The sequence below is a fragment of the Elgaria multicarinata genome, chromosome 4 (assembly GCF_023053635.1).
Source record: "Elgaria multicarinata webbii isolate HBS135686 ecotype San Diego chromosome 4, rElgMul1.1.pri, whole genome shotgun sequence".
NCBI classification, from domain to species: domain Eukaryota; kingdom Metazoa; phylum Chordata; class Lepidosauria; order Squamata; family Anguidae; genus Elgaria; species Elgaria multicarinata.
In genome coordinates this window covers 31418373-31443658 of record NC_086174.1, presented here as the reverse complement: position 1 = coordinate 31443658, position 25286 = coordinate 31418373, and the positions used below count along the sequence as shown (strand labels likewise).

Below are 25286 nucleotides of genomic sequence, written 5' to 3'. Positions count from 1 at the left end.
AGCCTTCCCCAATCTGGTCTCTCCAAACATGTTATACTGCACCTCAGCATAGGCACTAGCCATGCTGACTGGGGATGATGGGTGTTGTAGTCCAAGACGTCTGGAGGGCACCAAATTAGAGAATGCTGCTTTAATCTAGTAGCAGCTGAATTTATATTCACTGCTTTTAAGTGAAGGACTAGTAAAAACGTGTGGGCTAGTAATATTTTGTATACATTTTCAAAACTACTTTAAATGTTTTGTGAATAACGATATATGTTATACCTGAGAAAAATATTGTTGATTTGTTTTCTGATGAATGCTCTTAATCCAAGGAATTTGCCATAAATTCGATGAAGCACTGTTTTTAGGAAGTCGCGCTCTCGTGGATCTTCACTATCAAAAAGCTCCAACAGCTATTAATAAAGTATTACATATTATTTCAGTTCCAAGTAACTAAAGCACCGATTGGAATAAAAAACAAGTTCTGTCTTAATTTCCCTCTCCTTCTAACTATACCAAAACTTAGCACAGAACAGCTTCAATGATATGTTGCCAGAAATAATCACTTTACACATGTACACAGAGCAGAGAGGTCTCAAAGTATACCTTCTTTATAAATCAAAACATCAGTAATAGTAATAGCATAAATAGTCTTGTTGGTCTATAGTAAAACCCAAAATAAATAAATAATGATTTGAAAAAAATCCAAAATCTACAGTTAGGGCCATTCCTTTATTAGGACCAACCAAAACTACAGCTTTGGAAGACACTGTGGTTTTGCTGTGTATTGCCCTACTGAAGAGGATCAGAAACAGCATTACTGTCATGTAATAGTTTCGTAATATATTTCCATATTGTAAGACTGGTTATAATTATACATATTTAAGTCCACTTTAAGCCTCTGAAATCAATGGGCCCAATCCAGAAATAACATTGGGTTGTATAAGCAAATTAGACATAATTTAAAATTTTCAGTCACATTATTTCAGTGGGACTCTGGTTTGGCTAACTTACTCTGAAACAAGTAAATAAGCCAAAGTTGGTGAGTTAGCCATTTAGTGTTTTTAAATTAGCTGAAGTGCTCAAATGGCAATATTAAGGAGTTTCTGTACCACACAGTTTTATTTCTTCCTCTACACCAGGGCTGGGGAATGCATTTAGTGGGGGGACAACATTGGCAACCCAGGACCTCAGTGGGCGGGACTGGCCTCTGCCCATTTTGCCTTTCTCCATGCTGAGATAAGCAGAGAGTTCCATGCTATTCTCAGAATAGAGAAAGGAACTCAAGTCAGTTGCTGCCAGAAATAGTCATTCTTCCCAGAGCTGGCCGAGCCTGGACTCTGTGCAGGGCGCATCATCCTCATAGGGTCAGAGCGCAAACAGACCTGGCCAGAGTTATGAAGAGCAGCTACACTTTCTATGATGGCCGAGTCCCCAGCGATACATGACCAGACTCGACCAGACTCCCCATCTGAATTGCTGGCTGCAGCTTTTCTAGCTGCTGCTTAGGCCAGGGACCAACTTCACCTACCCTGTACCTTCACCACTGGAGATACAGGACAGGGAAGCACTTAGTACACCACTCCCCCTCCCAATCAGAGGGAGGAGCAGAATACTATGTAAGGAGACTCCCCCTATAATTTCTGATCTATAATCAGAGAGAACCCAAGTCTCTGCAGGTTGGATGGGGAACTTCTGCAGGCTGGATTAGGCCTGCAGGCTGGAGCTTTCCTCCAGTGCTGCACACAATGGAACATTGGCTTGAATCCTTAGTTCTCCTGAGTGCATCTCTGCTCAAAAGACACTCCTCCCAGCACCAGGGAAAGCAATTTTCACTAATGCACACTGCTCCCTGCAGCCCTACCACCACCACACAAAAATCTACTCTAGAAGATTGGGGTATGCGCTCTAGAAAGGATGGAGCAGGCACGTGAGGCGGAAGGGGTATTTGCAAAAATCCCCTTTCCTCCAGTGGGAGCCTAGATTAAACTGAAAGCCCTTCCATGAAATGAAGTAGTGCTTCCAACCACAACGGGACTCTTAGGACCCACGTCATTATTTTGAGCTAAAATGAATAGCATATTATCTATTTCAGATGAATATTTACCTGCTGTACAAATTTCTGGTCAATATGACGCTTTGCAATACTAGGCTGGAAATCAGGACTCTCTAAAAACCTTAATAAAAATTCATACACCAGCTATGAAAGAATAAAATGAAGACATATTTAGAAAACATACTTTCACATGGTATAAATACACAAATTTCAAAGAAGCAAAGAACTTTAACTATATAAAAGGCCCACTAGAAGAAAGCAGAAGTGTGTTCTAAGGAAAATTCAATGTGCTTGTATAAGCCTATTAAATCTTAAATTGTTCAGGTTGTTAAGAGACCACTTCTTTCCCTGTGCTCTACTGTGATCTTTCAGTCAGCTAAAAGTAGCCTCTCTCAAGTTGGGTGCACATACGGTTTCCTGACTGGGTAAGAGAGCAGAAGTGCTCTCAGGCTTATATGCTCCTCCCATTCCACTTGCAATCTTCTTCCCCTCCCACTCAAGTCAGCTTTCACTTCCCTATTCAGTGCTAACTATGCTCAGCATTACACCTTCACTGACTTCAACTTCAACCAATTAACTTTAAATATAGTTTGAAACCATGGTGAGAAGTGGGTTTCAAACTCTGGCCTGCTAAATTATCTAAATTATCTATATTTTAGGGCCATGTGCTGGCAGCAGGGTGGTATGGAAACTACAGCCAGTGAACTGGATGCAGCCGGGGGCCGGTGGGGTGTCTCTCCACTCCAGCACAACAATTCAGCTTTTTAAAAGAGCTTAACTTCTGCCAGAGGGATTTGCATGATGGATTTTGCCAAGAAAAAGGGTTAACCCATCACATGTGCTGCACACACATCCCTCAAAAATTTGCTTCCCTCATGCAATGTGGCAATTACGCTTTTAAAAAGCTTTTATTTTTATGGAATCAGCATTTTAAAGACATATTATGGGGGGTGGGGGAGGATAAGGAGGGCAAGCAACTGGGGGGGGGTAGAATGGGGAAGAGAGTGTAATGGGAGGGAAAGGGAGCTCTGGTCCTGTCCTACTTTTGGTTCCAGCCTTGTCCACAACTGGCTTGCAGTCTCTGACATTTTCCCAGAGGGAACTCAGCCCTCAAGGAAAGAAAGGCTCCCTACCCCTGGTATGGAAAATCCAAGCTAAGGCATAGAGAGTCAAGCACAACAGGATGGTCAGCTGCACCCAAGGAAGTGGCAATCAAGAAGTATAAGTAAAAGGACTCATAACAAAGCAATTGAGGGCATTTTCAGTGAAGTACAGAGAATGAAAGCCAGGGGATTAAAAAAAGAGTAAAGTTAAATTGTCAGGAAATCGGATGGTAGTTTGAGGAGCAGCATAAATTACATAAGCATCAGTTTAAGAGTGACAATGCAAGTGCATGAACAAAATATACAGTGTTTCTTAGGAATAAAAGTCATGCATTGATTCCACAATTGATGGTGCCTAACATTTCATGCCAATGGTATGCTAACACAAGTGTAGCATGAATGTGAAAAAATAAACTTATATAAAGTTACCTGTATATGGGGCCATGAAGCTTCTAACGTAGGTTCATCTTCTTCTGGATCAAAATCTGGATTTTCACTTGGTGGAAGTGTTCTGAAGATATTAGAACTAATCTGGGGGAACACAGTTAACTTTTTAAAAGTTAAATTCAATTTAGTTTTACTTAATGCAAGACACAAAATATATTTATGATTGCTTGGATCAGCCTTCCCCAACCTGGTACACTCCACTGGCAATGCTGGCTAGGAATCATGGGAGTTGCAATCCAGTACAACTCCAGGTTGGGGAAGACGGACTTATATCTTTATTCCAAAGCTCAAGTGTATGCTACTTCATATACATTTTTGCAACTGCCTTATACTTTCAGACCACTGGTGTATTTACACCAGCAGCACAAAACAGACTGTATAACCTGCTTTATACTGAATCCGTGCATTTCTCATTCTAATGCATTATGAATTAATTAATTATCTTTATTATGGTCATATGACTGATTCACTTTGTGGTCCCTCAATCTGAAGTGTAGAAATGTGGAAGAGTATCCAACAGCTTCTGTAGGTTGAGTTTTATTTAGTGGTAAAATACAACTTTTGCCCCCTAAAACAAGGACACAGAATTGAATCAGTTCAAATTATAGTAGATAGAAAATTAAGTGGTCACTACAGCCTGCAAAAATAACCAAATGACAAGTAAAATGCCCACCTTTAATGGCAATGAGGGAATATAATTATGTGTGTTGTCCCAGCAGTTCCAACTATATGAGATTATATAATGGGGAAGTTACAACCTTATCTGAGTGTTAACAATTCCAATAGTAGATCTTCTTCAAGGAAAGTTCAAATTAGATGGTTTGATAAGGACAGTATTGGTGTGCTAACCTAGTGAGATTTCATGACCCCTTTCTGAAATACCATAATTTTAACAAGTTGATAAAACATAAAGAGGAGGCCTTTATTAATGAAGGTTGGTTGGAATTAGCACAGGCACTGGAGACGTACAATATTATAACATTTAAGAAACTGGTGACTGATAGGGAATTGCTCTTCTCAATAATTTGACTTTCATATATAAAAACGATCTATGTGGGAGGATTTTTTGGCTAGCAGTTCAGTGATTTTGAACTTGTTGGTTCATCTTACCCATTCCTGTTGACAAATGATGAAATTAAGTCTTTTTTTCTTTTTTTTAAAGGCGCAATTTTTTAAAAAAATCCCCAAGGAAAACTTTATTTCACCTAAATAAAGACTTTTTTTGTTGTTTATTCGTTCAGTCGTTTCCGACTCTTCGTGACTTCATGGACCAGCCCACGCCAGAGCTTTCTGTCGGCTGTCGCCACCCCTAGCTCCCCCAAGGTCAAGTCTGTCACCTGCAGAATATCATCCATCCATCTTGCCCTTGGTTGGCCCCTCTTCCTTTTGCCTTCCACTTTCCCTAGCATCAGCCTCTTCTCCAGGGTATCCTGTCTTCTCATTATGTGGCCAAAGTACTTCAGTTTTGCCTTTAATGCCATTCCCTCAAGTGAGCAGTCTGGCTTTATTTCCTGGAGTATGGACTGGTTTGATCTTCTTGCAGTCCAAGACTTTTACTGAATGGTTAACACCAGTATTGACCTTACTCTTTACTTATAAGGACAGTTCAGGGAAGTTCCAAATGAATGGGATGATGTGATACTGGAGCCCATATAGAATTAGGGCAGAAGAGAAAATCCACTCATTTACTCGTTATTGGGGAAGTGCTGGGAGAATGTATGCTAGACAACGACCTGGTTCACAAATAATGCTAACCCATGGTTTGTTGTCCTACTCAAGATTTGTCTAGCAGACAATTGAACAAACCGTGGCTTGTTTCCTTAATCCGAAGGTTGCTTATTTCCCTACTCCTTCCCTATATTCCACATGCCTTTGCAGAACTGTAGTACTGGGATGCAGAATAGCTGGGGGTTTATTTTCTCTACTCTTGCCTGTGACCTCTGTAGACTGGCAATACAACCTATGGTTCTCGGTCACACATAGAGACAATCCATAGTTTAAATCAGTGGTTTTCAACTGGTCCAGACCCGAGACCAACCTGCAACATGGGACCCAGTTTCACAATTTTACAATTGCCCAACATGGTAACAACAGCTTTGCCACGACCCATCTGGACTGATCTCCCAGCCCACCAGTTGAACACCACTGATTTAAATAATACAAAATTCATAACAACAAACCATGGGTTCTCTTTCTGGGTTGTTTGTGGTTAACAAGCCATGATTTGTTAACACAGCTGTGTTTGCACACCACAACAATCCAAACAACTCATGGATTAAATAATGATAGGTTAGCATTATGTTCAAACCAAGTCATCTTGATTTGTGGCATCTTTCAAACATCACCTGAAAATGCACTTGTTCATCCAGGCTTTCCCTAGCTTGCTCCATCATTGCTCCTTGTATTGTTCTTATTGTAATTGGAATTGGTTTTAATATTATATTAAAATGTGACTTTAATATCTATATTTAAACCACTTACGGAGTATATTATATTTAGCAGTATATAAATATTACAAATAAATAATAAGTCAACATCTAGTTAAGAGGACTGGGAAGTAATTAATAATATACTGGCACATGAACAAGCAGGCTTTCAAGCTGCTAGATTTACAATCAGCTTGCTTCCTTTTATATAATCTCATACAAAACAATATTGTAAATTGTAAGTCTTTGTATGAATCCTTTATTAATGCTAGATCTGCATCTGATAGTCCACTGAGAGCATAATTGGGGGGGGAGTTGAAGCTGTAAATACATAAATGTCTTTTATATGGCATTCAAGCTTTCTTTTATACTGCATTCAAGCTGTCAAATACTAACAAATACCGTTCATGGGGAACTTCCTGATTCTATCAAGACCACAAAGGGCAGAGCATTCAACATCGACTTGATTTGCACATAACGGCAACCGAGAGTTTGGGTTGCTGTTGAAATATGAGTTGTTGCTGAACTCTGCATTAACAAACAAACCATGGGTTCTCTTCCTCATTTGTTTGTGGTAAACAACCCATAGTTAAACCATAGTGCAGAGTTTGCACATAACAAAGACCCAAGATTCAACAACCCACAATTCAACAACAACCCATTTTCAACCCAAACTCTAGGTTGCATTATGTGTGAACCAGGACACTGGGGATGTCTAATAAGAAACTCATCCCACAGCTTCTTCATGGGGCCCAGGGGTAACCTTCCAAGAATTTAAGCCCCAGAAATTGTTCAAAACAGGCTTTCACAATAAGTGTTAGTGCTCTCCTCCCTCTTTAGCTCCCTCCAACTTATGTAGAGTTAAACTGGCTACAGCAGCAATACAAATATTACCATATAAATTATGTTCAACTGCAAGAGAAAGTCTCCCACCAGTCCCGCAACCACTCTTTGCATAATCCCTTGCTACAGAGTGTGGGTTGGTGTGTTGTCCGAACCCAGCACCGGGCGCAGTGGATATGGCTTTGTACCCACCCTACAACCCACGACATGCAGTACACGGTGCAGGGTGGGTATGCAATCACCCCTGCCACACTGCGCGCATGGTTCAGATCACATGCCAACCTGAGCTGCATCATGACGGATTATGCAAATTGCAGGTGTGCAGGGGTAGGGGGAGAAGTCATGATGACTTCTTCCCCGTGTTATTGTCTGAACACACCCAGAGACTCTTTGACATCTCTCTTCAGATAAAGCAACTATATCAGCTCTAAAATGCACCACTGTGAAATTTTCCTTTTGTCTTACCTTCAAAGGTAGGACAGCCATTACTAAAGCTCAGTTAAATCTGATGCCTTTGGCTGTTTTAGAAGGAAGATACAGGAATAGGCCATATTCCATGTGTATCTGTCCTCATAGCTTAAAACATTTTGAAGATCTTTCACATATTATATGTTATCCTTTATATAATGTGCTGAGGGAACAATATTTGGCTCAGATTTTAAGGACATATATGAAGAGGCCTATCAATGGGACTATAATCTATCTGCTTTGTGGGAAAGGTAAATTTGCAATTGCAAATCCTGGGGGGAAAGTTAGAGAGAACGTTATGCATTATCAAGGAAATTCAGAATTTTATGCTTTATATATAATTTTATTCAGGTGTGTGTTAATTTGTGTTACTTTTATACAGATATGTAGTTCCTTTTGTTTGTCAAGTTTTTTGCTTATTAATGATCCAAATGCAAACAAAACTGAATCTGCTGGGAGCAACTCTTCTCTTAATCTCCTATAATGGGTCAATTTTGTTAAGACAGTCAAGTCTGAATACTTCATATGAAACTACTTATGATGGTGTTTTAGATTTCCAATACAAAGCAATACACAGTTTTGTATGGCTGGTAAGTAACCAACTCTAAATAATCATCTGTGATTGTATTCTTTAAATATTCCAAGAATTATTTTTGGATCAGATATAATTTTGTATCCAGTCATTTCTTCAATTTCCCTAAAATCTTATTTCAGAAAACCATAAAAGGTCAAATCCAAAACTATTTGTTGTTCTTTTTTATTTATACGCTGCTATATAACAAATAGTTTTCAGGTTTAAATATAGGGTGATACAAAGAAGGGAAGGGGAAACTAAAAGGGTGGAATTAAATTTAGCATTTCTATTGTATTAAAAAGAAAAAAGAAAAAAGAAAAAACAAATAGTTCTCAGGACAGCTCACACAATAAAACAGGTTAAAAACTAAAATAAAAATTAAACACCTAACATTCCAGAGAAAATCTGTTTGCCTGGTGGCAAAAAGGTATCAGTGACTCAGTTTGCATGTAACAGCAAGAAATCATGTGTTAATTATGAATTTTTCTAGGCTGCATGCTGTGAGAGCCACTGTCTCCTTAAATATTCAACCTACAATCAGATGTCCAAATCCAACCCAGAGTGATCCAGTTCTCACATAATAGTGACAAGTCGTGGGTTTATTAACCAGGATTTGCCATGGTACATGCCAGGCACTTTCCTCAACCATTTTGAATACTCAACTCCCAATTGGGGGTTGCCACGTGACTTCTGAACACAAATACTATAAGTTAATTGTGGGTTAAACAATCCACAGTTAACCTAATTACTAATTTATTAACCCACAGTTTGTTGCTGTTATGTACAAGCAGCCCCTTATGGGTTAATTACAGGTTTAACCCAAGATTAACCCATAGTGTCTGGGTTTAACTTTCCTTTGAAATAAAGGTACAAGGTATGGGACCATCTGCTCACAATTCCACCGTATAATATTCTGGTTAGCATTAAACTAACAAGAACAAGTATCTTATAGCCAAAGAAAGTACAAACATGCCAATACATAGAGCTAATACACTGTAGATAAGGGGCAGGCAACCTGGTGCCTTCCAGATGTTTGGACTACAATTCCCATAACCCCTGACCATTGGTCATACTGTTTAAGGCTGATGGGAGATACAGACCAAAAAATTTATAGGGCACCAGGTTGCCTATCCATGCTGTAGATTATACCCCAATGAAACTAAAAGTTGACATTCAAAATAACTACATGTCAAGAAATTTGGAATGGTAAAAAGCTAATAAAGGAGACATTGAAGAAAAGGGCAGGGAATAGCAGATATTACAGATGGGATTTTTCCAGTTTCGTGTCTGTGATCCCCAACACTGAGTACTGTAAATCACACTTCAGTTTCTCCTGGTTTTGAAAACCTCAGTAGACATTGTCTGCATATTTTCAAAACTTAGTTAGAAATACTATTTAAGAAGCTTTTATTCTGAGCCTACAGGAAAGAAAGAAAAATGAATACTGATCAAGGGAAGTGGCAGGTTATGTTGTCATAGATTAGTGGTTGGTATCCAGCACTCTACAAAACAAGTTTTGTTCAACAATAGGCAGCGATCCAGACTATCAGATTACTCTCTTGATTTAGGCATGGTGTTTGTACATGCTTGCTTGCACTTTCCTTATCTGCTAAATTTAACAAACAAGAATTCTCATGCTGCCAGCCTCATATTTTCTTGTTCCACTGAAGTGACAGAAGGAGGTAACCTTCCAGTTTCTATACCAAGACACTTATAGACAAGATGGCTGAGGTTGGTAACCAGCCCAATATCTTGATCGGTTAGGTTAGCTTTTAAATTTCATGGAGGCTTCAAATTTAGAAACAGTCTAGCAGCTGTTTATGTTAAATACAAGGTAGAGATCCAGTGTTATTCACACGCATCATAAGGTTGCACACTTGCAAAGTGAATTGGACAAATGACCTAAAGGAAAGTTGATGAGTTTATTGTTGAGGAACTAAAAGAATCATGATAAGATTGTTTTGATGGTATATATTGGTATATATTTACTATTGTTATGTGTGCACAATGTGCCTGTTTTATGCATTTCAGATTTATAAGAAAGTCCTGAAGTCTATTTTGTCTTTTTGGAAGCTGCTGTAGCATATTTTGGACTAAGGGTAACACAACAAAGTTTTTAAGCATCAGAAAGCTTTCTTGCTACTACTACTAACAATAACCAGTTTCAGCCTCACATTGTTTAGCTGTTTAAGACAGTTGTTTAAATATGTAGGTGAATTACAGATTATTTTCCTACAACCTAGGAAGGACTATAATTTGTTTTCTATTTCTAAACACGATGATTAATTAGCCCACACCACATCACACAGAACAGCAAGTTGCTACAAATTAAGGCCATAGCTAGACCTAAGGTTTATCCCTGGATCATCCAGGGGTCAAACCTGTTCACCTAGGTGACACACAGCGGATCCAGTGCTCAGGCAGGGGCGAACCCTGGATGATCCCAGGATAAACCTTAGGTCTAGCTGTGGCCTAAGTGATATTAGTCAAAATAAACAGTTAATTTTTCATCTTTGGTTGTCTGCCATTGTTACAGACTGACCATAGTTTTCAACCTTTTGTCTATATGTCAAACTGTACCATTAGTGCAAAACTGAGCTCAGCTTTAATTATATTTATAACCCAACCTATTATATGGGCAGCTTATAGCCTGCAGCCATTTTAGTGAAGTTATCATTGTCCCAAAAGGACACACCAGTCAACTAACTTATTAAATATTTCACAAAGCCAAGAATGCTGTGTAGGTGGCACCTTACTTTACAACTACCTTTTGTTTTTTGTTTTTAATAGTTCCTGTTCCTTTTATTTACTTATATTCTTTTAATTATTATTTTTAATTTTGTAACTGTAGTATACCCAACTCTATAATGGGTATCAATGGCTTGAATAAACAAAACAAGTTTAAGGGAAAGTAACAAATAATTCCTTTCCACTAACATTTTCTTGTCCCTCTTACCTTCTTCCCCTAATGGCTTCAAGGCAAAATGTTAAGAGTTTTTCAACATCACAATAATACTCTGCAGTCACAGTCTGCAAAGCTATTGGTGCAAAGTTTCCTTTAAGCATGAACGGAGCAGGCCACATGGTGTGGGTTTTTTAACCTTTAGGACAGCCAAAGTTGAGGACTGCATACAAGTTTGACCATAACTGATACTTAAATTTTCTCAAGTGTACTGAAACTGGGTCAGTTGATTCCAGAGTGCCTGATCAGTTATTGAATCCTGAATTTCAGTCTACTGAACCAAAAAAACATAATGGCTTGATTCCCTGCATGGCCTTCCCTTTTATTTATCTTTCTGAATGATCCCAATAACTGTATAAGAGATGGTGCAGCTTAGATCACACAGATTTAGCCAGTATTGAACCCGCTAAAGAACTAAGAGTTTAGTTCCTGCTTTTTTGAAATCTGTGAAGGGGCTGTTGAAATTTAAAAATTTAACAGGTACATTTTGCAGGCCTTCAGTGTCTCACTAATTCTATAATATTTCACTGCATTATAAATCTTTAATCTTGTGTATAATGTGAAAGCGCACACAAGGGAGCTGGAATCACTCCTGACAAATAATAGTGATACCTGACAAGTTCCAGAGAGGTAGCCTTGTTAGCAGTAAAAACAGTCTTATGGCACCTTAAAGATTAATATGTTGATTATAGCATAAGCTTTTAGTCTTTATGGTGACACAAGACCTTTGCTTTTTTAGATACTTATGTAAGTTACTTTAACCTAGAAATAAAGAAATCGGATGATAGCAATAAGCAATTGTTATATATATTTAAGTGCCACCAAAGCATTTTTTAAATGGAAGAAAAGCATTACTGCAGAATAAGAAGTCTTTTTCTTCCGAACTGTAAATTTTAGATTGGCAAGTCATTACTCTGAAAGCTTCTGAAAACTGGAGTACTGTTTAGCAGACATATGAAATATGTTGTTATATGTTGGTATGTTGGCCAGCATCACCTATCACTGGTCAGACCTTTCCCCATGCATAATGAGCAACTGTGTAATTTGTCCAGTTTCCCCATCTTGTACCTGTCATCAGCTATTATACTTAGAGGTCTTTTTTCCAGGACTATATTCAAGTATGAGTTTTATGCATGCCCAGGCCAGAGTGAAGACAAAAGCCAAACCTGAAAATTCCCATAAAGTATTAGTGTAATCCATAAGCATTAATATCAAAAGATGTTAATTTCCATGCAAATAGACCCCTAGATTTATCTTTCTTGATGAGGCTATGAAACAATCAGGCAGGAAGCTGCCACCCTAGTAATCATTAGTAGCCTGGCTTTTTCTCTTTCATCCCAACTTTCCCTTTCCTTCTTTCCCTTCTCCTTGTCTCTATTATTTCATTTCTGTTTCCTTCTCTCCCTTCACTTTTTCCCCATGCCAGTTTGTTCATTGTTCCCTGCTTATGACAAACAGGTAACAAATAGACATCCAAACATCAAGCAAGATTGATTTATGCCTGCCTATGTTGCTTTGTGCTGCCTATTTTGCACTGAGCCAGAACCTGAGAACTGAATTTACACTGAATTGGGGAAGGGGAGAGCAGTGTTTCTTGCACTCAGTGGCCATGTTCGGACATCACTTTAATTCATGATGGATTAATAAACTACACACAATAGCTTATTTTTTAAATAGTCCACGATGCCCCACCACATGAACTGGCTTATAAGCTACTGTTCATAGCTTATTAAGGAATAGTGCGTAATTTGACTTATCCCCCAACCATTTTACAGCAGCAGTCCTCCCACCTGAAGAGTAACATTGTTTCTCCCATTCGTAGTAGTGCAGCAGCTTCCTCTCCCCACTGACAGTACTAGCCTGCTTTCTCCATTCACAATAATGCAGGAACACTGGTGAGATCCATTATAGTATCGCAGCAGCTTCCTCTCCCCATTGACAGTACTAGTGTGCTTTCTCTATTGACTATAACCCAGGGTTATTAGTGGCACATTGAGTGCCTTCCCATGGGATGGGGGTGGCATGAACGAAGTGTCAGCCCAGTCCTTTTATCCAGTATTTCCTACAGTTACAGTTGGGGTCTGCAGTTGAGCTTTAATGCTGTCCCTTTATTCTGATATGAAAGAGGTTAGAAACATGCACCCCTTCCTATTTCCCAATCAACATGCTTAATTTTAAAGAAGTCTGTGGTGACCAAGCAATAATATTTCGGGGTTAAACAGATCAGCAGCTAAGTCATGTTTTGTTGTTGGGTTCACTTATAGGTTGTTTAGCTCCTAAACAGCCCAGTAGTCTGGGTTCACACATCACGCTCCACAACCTATGAAGGAGCCAGTCATGGCTTGCGGGGTAAAAGTAGAGGAGGCGGGCACACTGCAGGCAATGCGTCCCTCTCTTCCGCTCATACACAATAACCTATTGGTTGTTTAACGAATGGATTGTTGTTATATGCAAACTAGGTCTATGCTTAGTGAGTAGTATTGGATTTCCTTTTAAAAGTCTTCAAAGGAAGAGTAACACTGCAGATGCTTTACTTACCATTTTCACTATGTCAGAATATGCTGATTCAATAATCACTCCACGATTTGTCGAAACATATTCCACCAGTTCATTCAGTGTTGCTCTTTTAATTTCTTTGCTCCTCAAGTCAGACACAGAGTCCATGAAATCAAACAGTACACAACATTGCTGTAACTTCTGACAAAAGAGGTCTTGCTGTTCATTTGAGGTGGCATCTGCGAAAGAAAAATGGTTGCAAAAATAGAATTAAAATGTCTATTTACCTTATAAATTTATAAACATCAAAGTACTTTCCATGGTGACAGTAACAGAAATCAATTATAATTCAAGTGGGAAAATCAAATCCCTTGTTCCATTCACAAACATACAATTAAAGTCATCTTAAGTATAGAGTCCCCCTACCACCTTTCTCTAATCAGCACTGCAGAATATACTTGTTCAACAACTTTAACTGAACTGCTACATATTAACATGCTGAGATTTTTCCAGTTGGAAGAATTGTAATTTAAGTCTGGTCATCTTGTCATGCATGATCCTGAGGAAAACAGTACTCCCAGGCACCAGCAAGAGCTCTTAAATTTGTGCAAAAGAAAGCCAGTGTAAGCTCCCCATGCATTTGGAGAACAAGGGTCCTTTGAGGAAAAATACAGAATAAGCATCCTACTGGCTAAAAAAGCCTTTCCTAATCTAATGACCTCATAGGCGTGTGCAGCACATTTCATTAGAGTATGCATAAAGGACATTTAGATGTGCATAAAGGGCAATTTTTATTAATTATTTATTAAACACCGTAGACACTGATGCCCTACTCTGTGTTTCGCTTGCCTGACCATGAGAGGACCGTTGCAGGTGGGTGGGTGTGGAAATGAGGAGATGCTCCTCAAGCCCCAGCATTGGTGGGGCTTTGTGATGACACTGGCTGAAGGAGGGGCTTACAAGGCGATATTAGCCTTCGGGGCTCCTCCTCCTGGCCTCTTTGAAGCTTGGCTCTTGGCAGAGATGCTCCCAGCAGAGTGATTCCTTTTTGCTCCTGCTGCTGGGAGCAACAGCACACTGTCGGGGATGGTGGCAGCGGAGCAGCTGAGGGCCATTCCTGCTGCGTGGGTGACATTTCAGCGCAGCATGACCTGGTATCATTTACTCGCACCTCTTTTGGCATGACGTTGGTCAGTGCAGCTGCTCCAGCAGAGGCCTAGTGGCTGAGGAGACATGGCTCCCAGCAGAGAGGTTCCCAGCAGAACGATCCCTTTGCGCTCATACTGCTGGGAGGAATGCTGCTCTCAGAGGCAGCAGTTCTTCAGAGGGCAGCCAAAGGACTGTTCCTGCTGCATTTGGATCCACCCCACTGGGTCCCTACTCAATGGCCTCATTTTGGCGCTTATTGCTCAACACATTAGGGTGTGCCTGGGCATATCCAGCACACCCCTTGCGCATGCCTATGAATGAGCTCCTGATGTGGTTGGACTACAACTCTCACTCTTTGGTAGCTATTTAACAAGAGAAAATGGATCTTCAAAAGTCAGTAGACTCCATTTAAATCCAATCATCACACTGAATGGCATACTGGTATGCTAGCAGGGTGGGGGCCTGAAAGGTTCCTGTACCTGTACAAACCTCTGATTCCTGGTCAGACTACATAGTTGTATCCAAATAATCTACCGATTGCTTAATATAAACGAACATACAAAGACCTCTAGCTTTTAAACAACAGATAAATGACAAATTGGTATTCTACTCTTTTCAAACTTTCTCATACTTCCCTTTCTAGTTTGTATCTTAAATACAGAAAGAGGGGGTAATCCATTTATGGTGTGTGTGTGTGTGTGTGTGTGTGTGTGTGTGTAAGAGAGAGGGGGGCTTAGATTTCATCAAGATTCTTTTCTATATAAATACTTAAAGCCTAAGTAGGCATATATGAAAACTTATGACATGTAGTAAGATCAGCAAGGGCTGCCTGGAGCCCTGTCTAAATTAATATTTCCAATGTTTTCTATCAGTAGAGGATACGCAAATTTGGATTTTCCCCTCAAGAAAAAGAACGTAGAGGACAACACAAAAACAAATTTGAGTTTCATATAGTGGCTTTGTTCTTAACAAGGTAGGTATAGGTAAAATCCCTAAAATTCTAAAAATGCAAATTATCTTATGAAATGTTTTTATAGATTTAATGATGTATACTTAACAAATGTGTGCTTTCACAAACAGTCATAGTGACAAATCAACAATTACAATATCAGAAGTACAGAATCAAAGTTCCAATTGCACTAACAAATCAAGCACTAACAAATCAAGATGGTAATTCCAGATTATACATTCCGTTTTCAATCTTCCTCAGTTGTATAACACTGTCTGTATTTTAACAATCTTCCACAGTTGTATATCAAGCCACACAGGAAATGTTTCTGTTTTTAAATCCCTTAAACAGGAACTCTTTTGAGGTATTAAAATAGTATAATTTTGCCAGTCAAATGAGAATTTTACAGGAGGACAGAAGGAAAAAGGATTCAAGGATGGAGAGGACATGGCCAAATCTGGCTCCCACATTTTTAGCTGTAGTTAGCTGCAATCTAGCATCATTGCTACATTGTTTCTGAGAAAAATATAATTCCATAAGAGAACCCCATTTATCAGCCCTCTATATTCAAGCCACAATGCAAGTTTCTTCAGCCTCTAAGGTAAACCTCCATTCTCTTAATTTTGAAGTCAATTGCTCTGGAATTCAAGCCAGTTCATGTATTTTGCCCTAAATATCTCATGATACCCAATCCAGCAACACATACAAAGACAATGAAAGCAAGATACATTTGTGAACCTATTAAAATAATTTCCTAGACAATGGAGCTTGAACAACTAAGTTTCTCTTATTAACACTAAACAAGAAAATATATAAAAGTCTCAGGACACAACTATCATCATACTTCTATATCTTATGCAAAATATCCTCAGTACGGATATCCAGAAAAATGTAGCTGAGACAGGAAGCAATGAAGTACTTGCTGATGGAGAGGAGAGACCAGGAATTCAGAGACTAACCCTTCTCCTTCTTCATGAAGGATAGAAAGTTATAATTTTCTTCCCTCAACGTACTAAGGATATATACCTTTGATACTAAGCATACCAGTCTCAGTCCCTTTCAGGGAATGGTTACTTTTATGGCTATGAGAGGGAGGGATTGCAAGAGCAGGCAAAGCAAGGTCAAAGCAGATCTGTTACAGTCCACTGGGCAACTATCTGGAGCTCAATCTTGGTGGCTCCAGCTGAGAGTGTTTCTCCACTCCCTTCTACTGATGACCAATTCAATGGTAGAGGAAACTTCACTTCAGTGGCGTACATAACACGTTCTGCACAAATGCGAACTCCAGAAACTGAATGCTTAGTAGACACATTTATAGCCATAGGTGATCTGCAGATGACATACTGTTCACTTACAGGAGAGACATGTCAGTGCTGTAGCAGATATTTTGGACTTCAGCTCCTAACAGCGTGAGGCAAGTTGACCAATGGACAGAAATGCTGGCCATTGTAGTCTAATACATCTGTAGGCACTGAACGAACCTGAATTCTACAACCAGACTATCTTATAGAAATTTAACTACATTATTCTACCTGTAGACTAAATCTTAATTTGTAATCAACCCCTGATGCTTGCTGGGAGTTATTGCTAAAAGATTGGATAAGCAGCAGATTGCAAGTAGTAAGAGAAATGAAATTCAAAATAATCTTTTTGAATAATGCATTTTTCCTATTCAGACTTATTACACAGTAAGCTGAATTTTCTCCAGAAATTCTTCTCTGGCTTGGAATGTAAAATGAGACTGTTAGCATTCATCAAAATAGCCACTCAGTGACTCAGAAGGTGAATATTGTTAACCCCACATATACACTCTTAACCACTGAAACTTACTCAGCAGCAAAAAGGGCTACTGCAGCAGTCTTTATTAAGAGGAGCAATGTGGGTACCAAGACCACTGGGAAGTCTCACACACAACCTCATCACTAATGAAGGCTGCAGTAGTAATCCCCGTTGTTGTCACTGCCAACAAGTTAAGCTTTGGGAAATGAGGAAGGGTAGATTGGGGATCGCTCTCAAAATGGTGTTGGAAGCTTCCAGGTCTCACTGGCCCATGGATGAAATTCACTTTATTTATAGTATTTTCATGCCATTCCTCAGCCAAAATGGCTCCTAGAGCAGCTTACATATAATCATTTAAACTGGATAGTCCCGACCCTCAAACTTACAATATAAAAAGACACAACCCACAAGGAAAAAGAAATGGGGAGGGAGGAAATTAATTCTTCAAGCAGGACTGGTGGAATGGCCTTTCTCTCCCTCTCATATCCCTCCATACAGCTTGCTAGAATGGCTGTTGGTGGTGACAGCTGAGGGAGAAGGCTTTTTCATGAAGGTGGTCTCCAGCAGGGTGGGTAGAATGGTCCTGTTCTCCTTATCTCCCTCAGCTCAGCCTTATGAACTACTTTTTAAATGTTATTGTTAAAGAAGATCCCATTCTGAATCTGGCCCAGGAAAGTTAATCCATCGTACAAGTGGGTAGAAGATAGGGATCAACTATTACCTTAGATAGCGACAACTGTCTCATTTGACAGATTATGTAGGAATTCTAAGAACATTGACAAAACACGGAACACTTCACTGGAACGTCAACATCCACAAAACATTGCTAAAAGCGAGGATTTGAATATATAGTACATATTTACAAGAAAGTTAAACTGAGAAAATAAAATCACATGGATACCCTAAATTATGGTTGCAAAGATTCCCATATATCTACACTGAAGCAGCTTGTTACATTCAGTTTCACTAAAATATCATAGTTAATTTTCCAATAATTAAACCAAGTAGTCAGATTATATAGGGTAGCTCATTCTACACTAACATAATAAATACTAGGTTCAAACTGAAACCTCCAGCAAGGGCAAATATGCAAAAATTTGGATGCTAAAAGAACAGAAGAACCCTGGAGTGGAAGCAGGTTATTTTTAAAGTAAGGTTATTTCAACGTGGCTGAAATCAGCCCTGGAGCAGCCCAACACATGACCCATTTTGAGCAGTGCATATTAGTAAGCACACTGTGGTTTACAACACAAGAGCAAAACTTAACCAGCTCAGCACTACCTTGACATGGGCTTACTGAAAACACCCACAAGAGTCTCTTTGCATTACACTCTCTCAAGACTTTTCATGCACATAAACAGATTCTGACCTAAAGGCTGATGATGGCAAAATATAAATAAATAAATATGTAACTCTACTATAGGTTGCAAAAGGAACATATTTTCTCAATCAAGGAAGCAGCAATGGCAATACCAACTTAAGGAAGTATGCAGGGTGGGGATAGTTCACATGTATGTTGAGATAAACAGTACTCAAGCATATCAAAGGTATCAAATATCAGTCTGATTATGCAACAGAGCAGAACAATGGCAGAAAATGCACTGGAATTGTTTTTAATGTTCTTGTTCATTAAGGTTTGGTTTTGCCCTTCTCTCTAGCGCTTCAACTGTCAAAACAGACCACAAAAACTTAGCATGTCTGAAATGTCAGCTAAGTGACTATTATAAGCCTGCCTCAAAAGGTATTAAAGAGTTTTAACAAAGTATTTTTTTTCTGATTGTCCCCACCATTCTTCAGAAAGATGCAAAGTATAAAAGCTAGTAGCTATAAATGACTAAAAAAGGGGATTTGAATATTTCAGTTCCTAAAACTAAAGTTCTGAAAAATACTGTACAAAAGATAGCACACAAAACCATGTTACCTAGACAACATGAATTTTAATACCTGGTGTGTATGCATACTTTGATAGATCTTAAAATGCATCCTGTTCAACTAATGCTGAAATGAAAACAACTCACTTTATTATTTCATACCCACTTTGGCTTCCTAATATTTGTGCTCCTCTTTGATTTTTTCACTGTGAAGTATATTACATGTGTGCATAACAAGTCCTCATAAATAAGCTCAATAACCTTGGAGAATTTTGCCTCATGAATTTCCAGAATATAGTCTATTTTCGGGCAACTATAACTGTGGCCTGTAAACCACATGTGAGATCTTGCCAATTTGAGATGCCTATAGTGCATATACTACTGATATAACAGCCTTCCATTAGAGGCTTCCAAACATAGCCTGGGACCAACAGAGCATGGCAGAACTGCAATACAAGAGACAGACGAGAATTTCATTTGGGTTTTTTGGTAAGAATATACTTGATATTCAGGACAAAACACTTGAAATTTAAACAAACTGAATGTGAGAGAAACCAACTGACAGATTCATCCATTCAGGCTCAGAGCTTTGAGGGCTTAGCTTTTAAGTGTAACTTTGAATCCCTGTGTTTTTAACCATGTTAGTGCTAAATTAGAGTCGTCACTTCTTTGATACTGACAGGCTCCTCATCTTAAACAGCTATACAGCAGGCAGGGACAACACAGTAACCTCCATGATTGGAACAGCTGTACTATTCAAATTTTGCCAATGTAGATGGGTGAGAATTTTGTTTCAGTTGTTTTTTTTAGAAGAATTTACCAGAATTCACAAGTGTCTTTATACACTGGATGGGAAGCATTTGAGATTTCCAAAGTTTGAAAGTGAGAAAAACTGAAACTGATTGTTTCTTCCATCCCTATGAAATACTAGAATAATCCACAAAGCCCTGAAGAATTGGGAAGGGAACTAGGATATCAAGAGGTGCAATCTGGCAGGATACACTGTGCTCTCTCATGTGCAATTGGGGTTGTGCAGCAATAAGGATGTAAGAAGCCAAGTAAGCAACACAATGTGAAGGAAGGAGGCATTTTGTTGCAATTTTTGCTATTGTTCACACATAACTTGTCCCAGACTTGCAACCTATATTACATGCAGACCTGGTTTGCATGTAATGGCTGCAAATTTTCTACTGGTTTACTATCCCCCATGCTGTTTAACATCTACATGAAGCCATTGGGTGAGGTCATTGGGGTTTGGGGTTTGGGTGTCATCAGTATGCTGATGATACTCAGCTCTACTTCTCCTTGTCGGAGTCAGCTAAGATGGTGAAGGTGCTGGACCAGTACCTGGAGGCTGAAATGGGCTGGATGAGGGCCAATAAACTGAAGCGGAATCCTGATAAGACAGAAGCTCTCTGGATTTGTGGTTCTCGAGTCCAGGAATTGGGTAAGCAACCTGTCCTGGATGACGTTGCACTCACTCTGAAGGAGCAGGTGTGTAGCTTGGGAGTACTCCTAGATCTATCCTTGTTACTAGAGGCCCAGGTTGACTCCGTGGCCCAGAGTACTTGGGGTCAGCTTCGGCTGATCTGCCAGCTACAGCCTTTTCTGTACAGGGTCAACCTAGCCACAGTAGTACATGCACTGGTAACTTCTCAATTAAGACTATTGCAATGCACTCTACATGGGGCTGCCCTTGAAGATGACTCGGAAGTTGCAAAATGCAGCAGCTAGACTGCTGTCTGGAACATCATGTAAAGACCGTACTGCACCAGTCTTAAAGGTTTCTGGTTGGAATTTAAGGTGTTGGCGATGACATTTAAAGCCCCAAACGGCTTGGGACCTCAATACTTCAGGGAGTGCTTCTCCCTATATATGCCTGCCTGAGATTTGAGATCTGTTTCAGGAACCCTCCTCTGCATCCTATGAAAGTGAGACATACATTATGGTGGGACATGGGAGAGGGCTTTCTTTGTTGTGTCACCCCATTTGTGGAATGCCCTCCCCTTAGAGGCCCGACTGGCACTGACATTGGCCTCATTTCAGCGCCAAGTTAATGGCTTTTTTAATCATTTGTTTTTAGCTGTGTACATTATTTATTGTTTTATCGTGCTTGAATTGATTTTATCTGCATGCTGCCCTGAGATCCCAATGATATAGGGCAGGATACAAACGTTTTAATAAAATAAATAAATAAAAATGCAGGTTAATATTCAAACTCTGATCAAGTCCTGTCAAATTAGTCAAGTTAGGCCATAGCTAGACCTAAGGTTTATCCCTGGATCGTCCAGGGGTCAAACCTGTTCATCTAGGTGACACACAGGGGATCCAGTGCTCAGGCAGGGTCGAACCCTGGATGATCCCAGGATAAACCTTAGGTCTAGCTGTGGCCTTAGTCAGGTACCTACAAGAGAGAGTGCCTCTCAGTTGTGGCACTCTGTTTATAGAATGCCCTATCCTGCCCAAGCTAGCCTGCCTCATGCTCATATGATTTTCCATGGCATGTGCCCAGCTTGTACTTCCACCATTTTGAATATGCAACCTCCAGTTTGCCCAATCAGAGGTTGCTCCATGATGTCACAATCCAAGCACTATAGGTTAATTGTGTGTTAAACAACCCACAGTTAACCTACAATTAGCACTTAGGTTAACTGTGAGATGTTTAATCCACAATTAACCTACTGGGTTCAGACATCACATAGCAACCGCTAATCACCCCAGTCAGAGGTTGAGCATGCAAAATAGCCATGGAACATGCTCAGCACACACGGTGGCAAATTTTGGCTTAAGACACTCACAATTTGCTTCTGTTATGTGTGAACACGTCTTAGGGTTACAAGTTTTAGTCAATTTTCATCTATTTGAAAGATACGGAAAAACATTCTAATAAAATTGTCATAAAAAGCAACAATGCCATGTGCTCTTGATATTTAAGTATACAATGTTGTCAGTAACCTAGTTAAACTATGCTTTAAAAAATATTTTACAGCATTTGTATATTGCCCAATAGTTAACATTCTTTGGGCATTTAACAGTTTAAAATGTAAAAAAAAATCCTTTCAGTGAGTGGTTAACAGCAACAACTTAAAACTGCAAAAATACAATTAAGTAAAATAAAGAAGACACTGTTGTAATGACACACAGAAAGTACTTTATGTGCCTGCCGTTCCTCTTCAGGACTATAGAAGTAAAAATACAGAAGGAAAACTTTCAAATGTTTTGAAGATCTGCAAGAACTCTACAGTACTGTGCAAAAGTCTTAGGCCACCCCAAAAAAAGTATGTTTAAAGTTATTTATCTGAACATTAAGTGTTTATTTGCTCGGAAAAACGCTATATAATATTAGAATAAATATAAATAAATGATTATATGACGCAGCCATTGATTTGAAGCCATCGTGGGGCTTTTCCCCAAAACTGTATGTTGGACAAGTCGGGAACTTACTCCGACTTTTCCTGAAGAGGCGAGGTCACCATGGCCCTTCTGTCATGTGACTCCCTTCTGGGGTAAATCGGGGGGGGGGGCTTTCCTGGACGGATGGCAACTGGTGATTGGTCACTGGAAGCTGGGAAGAGGGTGGAGGCGGGCTTGCTCCACCTCCACCCCGCAGCAGCAGTTCTGCAGGCTTTCAGGGGGGAGGAGCAGCGAAGTGGCACCATGAAGACAGGCCCCCTCACTCAACTTAATGACGTATTGATTAGTTGATCCAGGTGGGCTGGTGGTGGAATTTAACAAATACGGTACATGGAATGGCTGGAGTGCCTCAGGGAGAAGTTTGGAAATGGGTCAGCTTACACAGTTTGACAGGCATAAAACCATAGTTTTGCATCAACAAGGCAATTCTCATCAAGCAGTAGCCCACTTAAGCAGATTTTCAAGATGTAGTGTTCAAGCTGTCATAAAGAAAGTTGAAGAAACTGGGCAAGTTGAAGACAGAAAACACAGTGGAAGTCCCCAAAAGCTATCTGCATCTGATGAACAGTATTTAAGTACTTACTACCCTGAGAGACAGAAAGAAATCCGGTGAAGTGCTTGCTCAATATCTGGCAGAGTCCGTGGCACCAAAATACACAATTTAACCATGAGAAGAAGCCTTACCAGAAATGATCTTGTAGGTGTGTTGCAGCTAAGAAACCATTCTTATGGAAAAGCAACAAGCAGAAAAGATTGCAGTACAGAAAGACCATAACACATGGAGCGACAACCTGTGGCAGCAAGTCTTATGGAGCGATGAGTCCAAATTTGAAGCCTTTTGTTCACAAAGATGCCAATAAGTCAGAAGAAGAGCTGGCAAGAAGTATACTGATGCCTGTCTGCAACTCTCTGTGAAACACGTTGGCAGATCTCTCATGGTCTGACAGTGTATTGGATCTGAAGGAAAACTACACTACTGCTTTATAGTGGTACTGAAGTGCACTGATAACTGTTGGAACACATTACACATTCCATATACCACTTTCATAGTGTTATTTCCTGCTTTTTATTCCACATTATCCAAAATACTGAAACAAATCTCATTGTGTGTCCTACGAGGTATAAATGTGCAAGAGGGATATAGTGTTACCATGATGGGATCATAATGATTTGACACAAAAGTTGTAGATCTGGCCCTGGTCAAAATCGATGGAATTATGAATGCTGAGAAATATAAACAGATCTTGATTCATCATGCTGTACCTTCAGGAAAATGACTGATGTGGGGACGGGACTTTATCTTTCAGCACAATAACAATCCCAAATACTCCGCAAACATGATTAAGACCTACTTAAGTGGATGCCTGGAGATGGAACACTCACAATATTAGATTGGCACCTCAGAGCCCTGACCTCAACATATTTGAAGCTGTATGGGATCACTTGGACAGAGAATAGAACAAAAAGTAACCAAAGTCAAAAGAAGAGTAATGGCAAATCCCACAAGAAGCATGGAAGAATTTACCACAGGACTACTTGAAAAAAATACACAATAGTCTACCAAAGTGAATTGCTTCAGTTTTGCATTCTAAGGGAGGCCAAATACTGACTTTTTTAAAAAACACAAGAAGTTTTTGTTACTTTTCATTGTATTAATGTTTCTTTGTATTTATTTCAATGTCATATAGTGGGGGGGGGGGGTGTTTCCGAACAAATAAACACTTACTGCTCATATAAATGGCTTTAATTTGCATTTTTTGGAGTGGCCTAAGACTTTTGCACAGTACTGTACATCAAAAATTAACATCTACCTAAGTTAAACTGTGGTAAGACTGAGGTTGTTTACATATAACTGGTGAGTTCTATCCCTGTCTTTAGCTGGTGTGGCACAAACATTTGTGCAAAAATGGCACCATAATGGTTCTATGTAGAGTGCATTAGCAGCCCTGGTTCCAACCTTGGATCCCAAAAACCAAAATGTCCTATGTCCCCGCAGACACTGTCTAGGGCACATAGGATTGCTTCCTAAGCCAAGGTTTAGCATGACATGTACAGCCAAGAATGCGCTACATCAAGTTTCAGACTCACTTGTTCCTCTCTCTGCCCCCACTCCTCCTGCATCACTAAAAGGAGATTGGAAGCTTTTACTTCCACTTTTAGTTAACTACCACTTCCCAAATAATCCAAACTGAGAACTACAGTTAACATTAACTATTTTTAGTTTAAACGAACCAGTTTTAGATACCATAGGTTGAAGTTTGCTTGTTTAAAACGATAGTTGGCATTAGTCACAGCTGGTTGTTCCAGACAAAATAAACCATGGTTAAGGAAAAGGAAAAGCTTCTGAACTCCTCCTTCTGGCTGCATAGGAGATGGAAAAGGGGAAGAACCTAAGTCCAAAGCTAGTTTTGAATTGTTCCTGCTCATGAAAATTACACTACATTAATTGTGGCCAATAGCATTAGGTATTTTGTACAACGTGTTCCAGATCAAGTACCTTCTATACTGCATTGGACTACACTCCCACAAGAATTATCATATTTAAGACCATGAGACTCAATCTCTGCTTCTGGAGAGGGATGGAATGATTCATAGAATGTCTACAGCAAGTGTAAGAACTGATAGCTACTACAGCCAGCCAGAGGCTTCTATATCAGGCTGAGCAGGGCAGAAAGTAGGTCTCCAGATGTTTTGGACTTCAACTCCCAAAAGTCCCTGCCAGCATGGCCCATGCTCAGGAATGCTGAAAATTGAAGTCAAAAGCATC

The 25286-nt window shown here is 39.6% G+C and overlaps 1 protein-coding gene across 1 annotated transcript in view; it reads right to left on the bottom strand.

Moving 5' to 3' along the window:
• PPP2R5A (protein phosphatase 2 regulatory subunit B'alpha) overlaps window positions 1-25286 on the bottom strand; it is a 66905-nt gene that overhangs the window by 18891 nt on the left and 22728 nt on the right. The window contains exons 2-5 of the mRNA XM_063124032.1: window positions 13400-13596; window positions 3571-3672; window positions 2090-2182; window positions 265-395 (exon numbers count right to left, since the gene is read on the bottom strand). Coding sequence (XP_062980102.1) covers window positions 265-395; window positions 2090-2182; window positions 3571-3672; window positions 13400-13596 — 523 coding nt within the window. The remainder of the gene's footprint in view (window positions 1-264; window positions 396-2089; window positions 2183-3570; window positions 3673-13399; window positions 13597-25286) is intronic.